The sequence below is a fragment of the Agelaius phoeniceus genome, chromosome 29 (assembly GCF_051311805.1).
Source record: "Agelaius phoeniceus isolate bAgePho1 chromosome 29, bAgePho1.hap1, whole genome shotgun sequence".
NCBI lineage: Eukaryota > Metazoa > Chordata > Aves > Passeriformes > Icteridae > Agelaius > Agelaius phoeniceus.
In genome coordinates this window covers 3,388,262-3,399,226 of record NC_135293.1, presented here as the reverse complement: position 1 = coordinate 3,399,226, position 10,965 = coordinate 3,388,262, and the positions used below count along the sequence as shown (strand labels likewise).

The 10,965-nt window shown below is 50.3% G+C and overlaps 1 protein-coding gene across 1 annotated transcript in view; it reads right to left on the bottom strand.

Annotated features, from left to right (window-relative positions):
* The window catches only part of INSR (insulin receptor), a 63,161-nt gene that overhangs the window by 6,954 nt on the left and 45,242 nt on the right, over window positions 1–10,965 (bottom strand). The window contains exons 11-20 of the mRNA XM_054650094.2: window positions 7,350–7,618; window positions 7,021–7,163; window positions 5,252–5,411; window positions 4,847–4,946; window positions 4,534–4,601; window positions 3,567–3,796; window positions 3,223–3,333; window positions 2,181–2,340; window positions 1,062–1,191; window positions 711–845 (exon numbers count right to left, since the gene is read on the bottom strand). Coding sequence (XP_054506069.1) covers window positions 711–845; window positions 1,062–1,191; window positions 2,181–2,340; window positions 3,223–3,333; window positions 3,567–3,796; window positions 4,534–4,601; window positions 4,847–4,946; window positions 5,252–5,411; window positions 7,021–7,163; window positions 7,350–7,618 — 1,506 coding nt within the window. The remainder of the gene's footprint in view (window positions 1–710; window positions 846–1,061; window positions 1,192–2,180; window positions 2,341–3,222; window positions 3,334–3,566; window positions 3,797–4,533; window positions 4,602–4,846; window positions 4,947–5,251; window positions 5,412–7,020; window positions 7,164–7,349; window positions 7,619–10,965) is intronic.

The window sequence follows — 10,965 nt, the reverse complement described above, 5'->3', positions numbered from 1 at the left end:
TCAAGGAAGATGGGAGGCTGGGCAGAGGACAGAGGTCCTGTAAACATCCCACCCAAAAGAAAGGCCTTCAGCAAGAGGTCACATGTTATCAGACACCATGGAGAAACAATTCACAAACACAAATAGAGTCTCAAACTGGAGTTTGTAACTGGCCATCAGACAAATGTCCAGCACAGCAGGCTTTTTTCATAGGGATACTCACAAAACATGTTTATTTTATGACTCTGGAAGTGCTGTTTTGGCCAGAAGCAGCTGGGGGAAGAGGCTACCAGAACCAGAGAGTTACCATCTGTAACTGCTTCCTTTTCCAGCCAGAGCTGCTTTCCCTCACAATTGCTCCAGTGTGACTCCTCACACAGAATCCCAGGATTACTGAGGTTGGAAAAGACCTCCCAAGATCATCCCAAGATCATCCTAAGTCCAGCCTTTCATCCACCCCTACCTTGTCCCCAACCCAGAGCACTGAGTGCCACATCCAGGCCTTCCTTGGACACCTCCAGGGACGGGGACTCCAAACCTCCCTGGGCAGCCCCTTCCTTGGATCACTAAGGATACTTGGGTGGAATTTCTGTGGGAGGTGCCTCACTAAAGCCTGGTTTTGTCTTCCCCAGTCAAAGAGGGTTAAGAGGTGCCCCAGGTCAGGTCATCTTTGTGGGCCACACTTCAGGCAGAGAGTGCAGCTGGGCTGGTTGTCCCTGCTTGACACTTACAGCCTCTCTGGGCAGTTGTCTGGCTGATCCAGGTATCCTCCATCCATGACAAACTTCAGCACCTGCTCATTGGAGAGCCCCTGGTATGGCTGCTCTGCCAAGCTGCTTATTTCCCAAAGGACAACACCAAATGACCTAAGGGAGAGAGAAAGCTCCTGGTGAGAACAAAACATCCTGGACTTATTTTGGAAAATGAACTTCTAAAGAACACGGCTATATTTTCATGGAAGTGTTTCAAAACAACAGCTTTGTTTTGTCTGTGCTCTGAGCAAGTCACTTTAAACTATGTGGGCTAAAACAAGGAGCTCCTGAGCTGGAATTGAGCATCTGGGATTGCAGAGGACAGCTTACCACACGTCGGAGTAGGTGGTGAACACCCCATCCTTCAGCGACTCCGGGGCCATCCAGCGCACGGGCAGCAGCCCCTTGCCCCCCTTGCGGTAATAATCCGTCTCGTAGATGTCCCTGGTCATCCCAAAGTCTGAGGGAAGCAATTGGGATGTGTTAAAAGCCTCTCCCTCCATCCTGCTTTTCCTGTGCAACATCTCCAGATGGATGTTGCCTTCCCCCCACAGCCAAAGCCCAGCCTGCAGTCATCTGTCACCTCGTGATTAATGGTCAAAACATTTCCCTTTTCCTGCATTGTTTTTCTACGGAGTCACAACAGAGACTCCAGAGTTAAATTTTTTGGTGACAGCTTCTATTCTAAACATTATTTTATTCATCCTCTGTAAGTAAAACAGAGCTCCCTTTGTCTGAAATCCCACTGCCCTGGCTTTAACTCCAGAGAGCTCTGAAAAATCACCACATAAAAAAAATCACCACATAAAATCACCGTAACCTTAACACCACATTCTCTGACCCTGCAGGGGGAGGACACCCTGTTCTATACCAGCACCTTTTCTGATTATTCAGCCATCCAGAAGTCTGTATCTTAATTCTCCCAGGATTCGGAATCATCTCCTACTGTGGGGTTCCAGGTTATTTTTAAATGTTGTATTTACTTATTACTAAAAGAGTTTTGGTTAAAAACTGGGTTAAATTACTTTTAAAAGCCACCTGACCCAATGACAGGATTATCAGCACTGGGTTTGTTGTACCCAACTCCTTCTTTGTCTTAATCTCATGGAAGCAAAGAGCAGTGAGACAAACCTAGGTAGTTTAAGCTGGAAAGGTATCGAACTTTTAGGACAGATGTCCTAAAAGTACAGGGAATAGAGAAGGGGAGAATAGAGAAGGTGAGAAAAGCTGCTCTGACTCTACAGGAGATGTTGTTCTTATTGCAGTCCACACAATTCTGTCACAGAGAAGAAACAGAGGGAAGTGCAGCAATTTCCCAAAGGCAGACAGTGAGAATCACCCGTGTTTCACTCGTTGGTTTTACCAACTTGCTTTTACATCAAACACAATGCACAGAACCATCTCCTGATCACAGAATGGCCTGGGTTGGGAGGGACCAGCAGCACCTACCCCCGATTTTCACAGTGAAGTCCTCTGCCACCATGCAGTTGCGAGCTGCCAGGTCCCTGTGCACGAACTTCTTGGCGTTCAGGTAGGCCATGCCGTCGGCGATCTCCGCGGCCATCTGGATCATCTCCCTCAGCGTTGGGGGCGGCCGCCCGGGGTTATTCTGCCAGGAAAAATCACAGTCACAGAAAGGTTTGGGTTAGGTGTGACCTTAAACATCACCCAGTTCCCTGCCATGAGCAGGGAGCCTTGCTCCACCCTTCCAGCCTGGCCTTGGACACTTCCAGCTTCTCTGCGCAACCTGTGCCAGGCCCTGCCTGCCCTCACAGCCAAGAATGTCTTCCCAAAATCACATCAAATCTACCCCTTTTCAGCTTAAAGTCATTAGATAAAAAAGTATAAAACTCCAAATCTGTCAGAGCTCAGTGCATCCCTCTGGGTGTCCAGAGTTGCCAGGGACCCTACCAGGGGGCTTAGAGACCCTGGCACAGCCCAGAGCACCTGGGGATTTGATTGTGACCCCTGGAGCAAGTTACCAGCTTTGTGTGAGGACCTGAAAGTCACAGAAGTTTAAACAATGTAATAATAAAATATTCACAGGGTGAAAAGGTAGATTTTAGGATTTTTGGAATGGAGGTTTTGGGGACAAGATGGAGGAACTTGGGTGTGTCCAGTCCTTCTTCTTATCTACCTCCATCTTCTGCTGTGATGCTTGCACTTTGGGATTGGTTTAGAATAGAAGTGCACTGTCTAACATAGGTGATAGGTATTGGGAAGTAATTGTAAATATCTTATACGTAGTTTGTAGTAGAAAAAGACAACCCCTGAGCCTCGGGGGCGGTCAGAGTGCCTGTGGCTGCCCTGCTGAGCAGACCTTGGCTGGGCAGAAACAAAATTTTATAGATAAGAATTAATAAACAACTTCAAGACCAAAAACTGAAGAGCTCTGAGTCATTCACATATCTCGGGGCTGCAATTAACAACTAAGTCCACAAGACAGATCAAGTCACTGTTCCACAACAGACTCCCTCTCTCCTTTCTTTACCTCAGCTTCAGGCCTCAAAGAGCGCAGGTAACTTTTGAGATCCCCATGTGCCATCAGCTCCATGACCACCAGAGTAGGCTGTCCCTTGGAGACCACTCCGAGGAGGCGAACCTGGAAAAGGAGTGAGAAATTCCCTTGAGGCTGTGTCCAAACAGAGCTGAGAACAGCCCCACAAGGCCCTGTCAGGCTGAGAGGTTTAAAAAGAGCAGCAGCAAAACTACTTGGGCAGAATGGGGAATCCAGCAGGGAGAGACCCCAGCTCTGATGGATCAGCTGCCTTGGCCAGCTGATGGTTGGGCCCTGAAGGCACTGCAGAGCTGCGTGCTGAGGCAGCCAGCACTTACCACATGATGGCAGCTGAAGCCTTTCATCACAGAGGCCTCGTTGAGGAACTCGATGCGCTCGCGCAGGCTGGCCGACTCGTTCACCGTCTTCACGGCCACGCGCGTCTCGGGCTCTCCCTTGACGATGTCCTTGGCAATGCCCTCGTACACCATCCCAAAGGAGCCCTGGCCCAGCTCCCTCAGCAGCGTGATCTTGTCCCGAGGCACCTCCCACTCGTCAGGGACATAAACTGTGGGGCACAGGGGAACATTCTGAGCTGAGCATTGTGGTGCTGTTTGCAGGGAGCTCAGGACGAGATCAGATTTTTGACTTTATGTTTTAGAAGGCTGATTTATTATTTTATGATATATATTATATTAAAGAAAATGATATATTAGAGCTATACTAAAAGAATAGAAGAAAGAAGGGAAGGGAAGGGAAGGGAAGGGAAGGGAAGGGAAGGGAAGGGAAGGGAAGGGAAGGGAAGGGAAGGGAAGGGAAGGGAAGGGAAGGGAAGGGAAGGGAAGGGAAGGGAAGGGAAGGGAAGGGAAGGGAAGGGAAGGGAAGGGAAGGGAAGGGAAGGGAAGGGAAGGGAAGGGAAGGGAAGGGAAGGGAAGGGAAGGGAAGGGAAGGGAATTTTGTGACTGCTCACAGCTTCGACACATGTGGCTGTCATTGGTTATCATGGATTAATTAAAGATGCATTTGTTGCATTCTACAGCAGCAGATAATTATTGATTACATTTTGTTTCTGAGGCTTCTCAGCTTCTCAGGAGAAAAGATTTTTGCAAAAGGATTTTTCATAAAATATGTCAGTGACAGAGCATCTTCTGAAAGACACTCCCGCAGCAGCTTTGGGTGGTGCTGCCAGATTGAGGGGGGGTGAATTCTACAAAAGGACCAGAAAACCCCACAAAAACAACCCCCAGCCCATCCTGCTGCACTGACTGCAAGATTACACAAGAAAGAAGCCCTGGTTGCTCTCACCATCACTGGCACTGATGTACTCAGGGTTGGAGGATGCATACAGGGGTCCCGTTGGTCCTTCGGTTTGTCTGGAAGAGACACAAAACCCTCAGCACTCTGCAGCCTCTGAGGTGGGGGCAGTTTGGTCAATCCCCAAAGCATGCAGCAAATAAACTGTCCCCATATGGCACAAACTATTTCCTGCACTTATATTAATGCCGCAATCACTATGGAAATTAGAAAACTAAACAAAAACTGACTCCCAACAAAGCAGCAAAACTTTTGGATGTAAATTTTGGTGTTTCTGGTGAAAACAAGAGGAGACTGCACTCACCTCTTTTTCACAAGCACGTAAGCAGCTCCAATAATTCCAGCAATTATTATGGCAAAAATAATAGGAACAATGATAACAGCAATATTTGGCTGAGCATTCACTAAGAGAGAAAGAGAGAGTTGGAGATATTATACAAGTCCAAAACACAAATTTTTTCCTCAATAAAATCGCCCCCTTCAATAAATTGGAACCAATACAAAACTAGAAGCAATTTCACATCAAAATGTGAGGCTGGTCAGAATGAGGACTAATAAACAAAAGCCATGTGTTTCCAAGTGATTTCAGGTTCTTGACAACAGATGTATTTGGTAAACATTTAGTGACTCCCTGCTTGCTACACCCCATCCTCCAGAAATAACCCGAGTTTCTGTCGGGGATTGAAAGTCCAAAATGAAATGAACTCACAGTAATCAGCCACGTAGAAGTAGGTGGGCTCTGTCCAGGAGCCGTTCCCCGCCAGGGAGGTGGCTCTGATCCTCACGCTGTAGTTGCCAGGCTGCAGCCCCCGCAGCCTGCAGCCGCCCTCGCTGGCAAAGTGCTTGCGGGACACGCAGAAATGGGCCTCCTGTGGGGACAGGGCTGTGCCAGGCTCATCCTGCAGCTCCCGGGGCTCCCTGACAGCTCCTGGGGCTCCCTGAGAGTTTCCTGGGGCTCCCTGAGAGTTTCCTGGAGGTTCCTGCAGCACCCAGAGCTCCCTGACAGCTCCTGGGGGCTCCTGCAGCACCCGGGGCTCCCTGACAGCACCCGGGGCTCCCTGACAGCACCCGGGGCTCCCTGACAGCTCCTGGGGGCTCCCTGACAGCTCCCGAGGCTCCCTGAGAGTTTCCTGGAGGTTCCTGCAGCACCTGGGGCTCCCTGACAGCTCCTGGGGCTCCCTGAGAGTTTCCTGGGGCTCCCTGAGAGTTTCCTGGAGGTTCCTGCAGCACCCAGAGCTCCCTGACAGCTCCCGGGGCTCCCTGACAGCTCCTGGGGGCTACTGCAGCACCCAGAGCTCCCTGACAGTTTCCTGGGGCTCCCTGAGAGTTTCCTGGAGGTTCCTGCAGCACCCAGGGCTTCCTGAGAGTTTCCTGGGGGCTCCTGCAGCACCCGGGGCTCCCTGACAGCTCCTGGGGGCTCCTGCAGCACCCAGGGCTCCCAGACAGCTCCCGGGGCTCCCTGAGAGTTTCCTGCAGCACCCTGGGCTCCCTGAAAGCTCCTGGGGGCTCCTGCAGCACCCAGGGCTCCCTGAGAGTTTCCTGGGGCTCTCTTAGAGTTTCCTGGAGGTTCCTGCAGCACCCCGGGCTCCCTGAAAGCTCCCCAGGACTCCTGCAGCACCCAGGGCTTCCTGAGAGTTTCCTGGGGGCTCCTGTAAGATCCATGTCTCTCTGACAGCTCCTCAGGATTCCTGCAGCACCCAGAGCTCCCTGTAAGTTCCTCAAGGCTCCTGCGGCTCCCTGAGAACTCCCTGGGGCTCCTGCAGCACCTCCCAGCTGGCAAGCACACACCCAAGGGCTGTCAGTCTGCTCCAGGTTAGTGGTTTGTGCTGGATTTGTGCTTTGCAGGGCAGTAGGTCAGGTTACAGAGAGCAAGTGCCATGTGCTGCTCTGGTTCTGGGCCTGCACTGGGGAGTGCCACTGTCCCTGTGGCACTGACACCAGCCCTGTCCCCACTGCACTGACAGCAGCCCTGTCCCCCTGGGACTGACACCAGCTCTGTCCCTTGGGACTGACACTGATGCCATCCCAAGCTTCCAGAGGAGACAAATTCACCAGTGAAGTTTTGAATTCCTTTAGTTGTGCACCAGGAAACCCAACTAGTCAGGGCACTGCAAGCACAAGGACTGTCAGGTCCTAAAGAGCTCCCAGGGGCAGCCACTTCTCCAAAGGTGCTGTGACACCAGAACCTCCCACCAAAGGTGCTGGGACAGCAGAACCTCCCACCAAAGGTGCTGGGACAGAACCTCCCACCAAAGGTGCTGGGACAGAACCTCCCACCAAAGGTGCTGGGACAGAAGCTCCCACCAAAGGTGCTGGGACAGCAGAACCTCCCACCAAAGGTGCTGGGACACCAGAACCTCCCACCAAAGGTGCTGGGACAGCAGAACCTCCCACCAAAGGTGCTGTGATAGCAGAACCTCCCACCAAAGGTGCTGGGACAGAAGCTCCCACCAAAGGTGCTGTGACAGAAGCTCTCACCTCGGTGTCCCCAAGGCGCCCGTAGTTCACCTCGTAGAGCACAATGAGGCCGTTGGGCTCCTTTGGCTCCTGCCACTTCAGATGCACTGTGTTCTTCTCCACCAGCTCATGGGACACTGGGCCAACAATGTCATCAGCTTTAGCTAGAACCAAGTTCAAGATCAGGTTTAGTTTCATGTTTTTGGGCAAAATTCACACCTCACCCATCCTCCTTTCCCACCGGGACATACGGACAGCCCCTCTCTTCCACATTGCAGCTGCCTCCCGTGGGAAAAGCAGCATTTTGGGAGGAACCACCAAGGCACAGCAGGGCTGAGGGGCAGAATCACCTTCTGGCATGGTCCTGGCACTGACATAGGCTGCCACGCTGCAGCGGGACTCCTGGGCGTCGTGGTTGCAGGCGTGCAGCTCGATGCGGTACCCGGTGAAGTGGCGCAGCCCCGAGATCACCAGCGACTCCTTGGACAGCACCTTCTCAAAAGGTTTCTGCTCCTCTGCACCCTCAGCTGCTGCTGAGTTGTTGGGGGAGGATGGGATGGTGGGGAACACCACGGTGGAGTTTGCCACAGAGCCCAGGTCCCTTCGTTTTCTCGATGGCCTGTTGGGCAACACGGTCACCAGGTCAGTGCCACAGCCAGTGCCAACACATGCAGCTGGACAGGAAGGGTCCAGATGGCAGAGCTGAGTGCCACTGAAAACTCCAACTTTGAGTGACACTGAAAACTCCAACTCTGAGTGCCACTGAAAACTCCAAACTCAGATCTTTGCTGCTGAACTGAACTTTCCACTGCCACCTCTGATTACCAGGCCATGATCAGCCCCAACAGGGATTTGCTCTCACGGGTCTCTGCCACCTTCCCTGCTTCCCTCTGCCTTCCCTGGTGCAATTCTCCTCTTACAGCAAAAGGCACCAGCCAGAAAGCAGAGTTTGAGATGTCCTGATATTTGCAAAGCAACAAAGAAATTCAGGATTTTTTTTTTTTTTTAACCAAGACACGCATCTTTACAAAATTCTGTATCTGCACAACTGCACACAGGGAGATAAAATAAAAATAAACCAACCCAAGCTTCAAGTGTTTGCTTGAGAATTCAAGTTCCCCTGGGTCTCTCAGCTGAGTCTAACTTTACCAGGTTGCCTCACAGATGCCTGGGGCAGGGTTGCAATGCTTTGGAGCTGCAGCCTGAGCACACCAGGTCACACCACAGTGACCTCAGATATGCCACATGTCCCAGGTGTCACCATTTTTAAAGCAAAAGGCCACTCTCCCAGCTCTCTGGAATACATTTGCCACTCTCACCCCCAAGGCTGAACCTCGATGGATACACAAAGCATTTTAACCTCTTCCCAAGAGATCAAATCTATTAAGTCCTTTTCAAGGCATGCATTTAGAACTCATGATTCTGATTATATATTCACTGTGTGGTTTTGTTAACCAAATGTTGCTCCTCAGGTTATTGCATTTCCATCTGAAAATGTGATTTTTTTCACTTGTAAAACCAGCACCTGCAGTGTGACCATGTCACCTTCCCTGTCTGCACTGAGTGCCACCAGTCAGTTTTAATATCAGGTTTTGTCAGCAAATAAACAGAATAAATTCAACAGAATTAAGAAACATTCAAAAATTTCATTTTCTTGGCAAGGAAAAGAAAATATAAAAAGAAGGGATCAGTACCAAACCAAAAGTGCTCAATCTAACACTCTTATGTGCTGCCACATATTTGCCACGGGGAATTCCAGGTCAGGAACTAACCAAGGTGGTGAATCAGTAACTGTATTCAGTTACACAAAAGGAATTAATGCCAGTTGAAATCCAGACCATGTATTTTAAGGGGGTGATGATATTTTTGTGTGTGTGTGCATGTGTGTGCAGCTATTAAAGGGTACAAAGAGTGACCTGATCTGAACCCACACTTGAGGCATCTCCAGGCTCTAAAAATGTAACAAGCTGTTGAAGCAAATCTTTGCTGCTGAACTGAACTTTCCACTGCCACCTCTGACTACCAGGCCATGGCCAGCCCCAGTCCCAACAGGGATCTGCTCTCACAGGTCTCCCCCACCTTCCCTGGAGCTGTTTCTCCTCCTGCAGCAAAAGGCACCAGCCAAAAGCAGAGTTTGAGATGTCCTCAACCTAAACACTGCACACAACACAAATATTCACAGAGTTGTCATTATCTCAGCATGGTTTGGGTTGGAAGGGACCTCAAAGCCCATCCAGTGCCACCCCTGCCATGGCAGGGACACCTCCCACTGTCCCAGGCTGCTCCAAGGCCTGTCCTTGGGCACTGCCAGGGATCCAGGGGCAGCCCCAGCTGCTCTGGGCACCCTGTGCCAGGGCCTGCCTGCCCTCCCAGCCAGGACACAATATTCATCCACCTGATGATAAATAAGATGGCAGGTGTTGGGGAAGATGAAAGGGGAAAGCCTTATAAATATGATTGTCTGGCAAAAGATTTTGAGAATATAGAAACTATAAGTGAGATTGAAATAAAAGCAAGCTTTGAGATCCCTCAGTTACTGAACAACTGGAAAACAATGGCATGGCCGGCTGAAGGTGATCCCCTTTTGATGGAACAACACCCTCTGCCTGCAGGCAGCTCCAAGGGTCAGAGCAGACCCTGCCAGCCTGGCAGAAGGGGCCCAAAGAGGAGTTTTTAGGGTTTAAAATGTAACACAGTATGGTAATGTAGTGATTCCTATAGGCTGTATGGAAATGCTATAGGATTTGTATCTTGTACTAGATTGGTTAGTGAGAATCAGAATATTCAACACAGAAGAAGATTTATTGTATTGTAATGGGAACTTTGCTCTCTTGCCTTTTACTCTCTTACCTTTTTTACTCCCTTACTCTCTCACCCTCTCATCCTCTCTGCCCCTCTCTTCTCTCAGGCCTGCTCCAGCTGTGCCTGGCAGCTCCAGCAGGGCCCTGCACCCAGGCCCTTTGCAATAAACCTCAAATTCCAAGACCAGAAGAAGATTTATTGTATTGTAACAGGAACCTCACCCTCTGATCCTCTCTTTTACTCTCTCATTCTCTCTTTACCACTCTCTTTATCTCTCTCTCCCTCTTTGGGGCCTGCTCTGAGCTGTGCCTGGCAGCTCCCAGCAGGGCCCTGCACCCAGGCCCTTTGCAATAAACCCCAAGTTCCACGACCTGGCTGCAGAGATCTCTCATCTCCATCTGTCCTGACTGTGCTACCCCCATCAATCCTACAGGCAGGTTCAGCAAACACATTCCAGTTTTAAGTTTTCTCTTTCTTAATTACTAATTAACTCCTTTTGGAGCTGCTGCTCCCTCAGCCTGTGTGGTGCTGTGAGCAGTGCCCCCTCAGGATGGGGCAGAGTTCAGGGACCCAGCTCTGGGTCATGCCACCTCCCTCCTTGGGAAGGATTCCTTATGGTCAAACAGGACCTGGTTTGCATAAAAGCAAAGCTACACCCTCTGTTTATCCAGTGTGAATTCAGCTGATCCTCGTGTTCAAGGGAATTTTGTTTTTCACAAGTAAAACAGTAATTTGACCACTGATGCAACACAAGAGTAAAATGCAAGAATTCCTTCCTTCTCAAGTCACAGTAAGTTAAGAAAAGCTTTTGAAGCTGTAAATCCCCAATCTTCCCATATTTATTATCCTGGATTTGCAGCAATTTTCTTGCCAAATTCTCTGTGTTTTCAAACATCTGATTTTTCTCAGAGTTGTTCCAGTGTAATTTGCATTGAGGCCATCTCAGCAGCTCCAGGGAGCCCCTGTGAAACCCTCAGGTCCAGGTCCCTCCTGTCCTCACAGGTGACCAGGGGGTGTGAGGGGGCTGGTGGTGACACCTCAGCACACACAGCATGGCCTGTGCTGGGGGATTCCAAAAATGCCTCTGGTACCTTAAGCCAAGCTTTTCCACAGCCCTGAAACTACCCCAGGTCAGCTGGCCTGGCCAAAGCATTTTAGATTTCT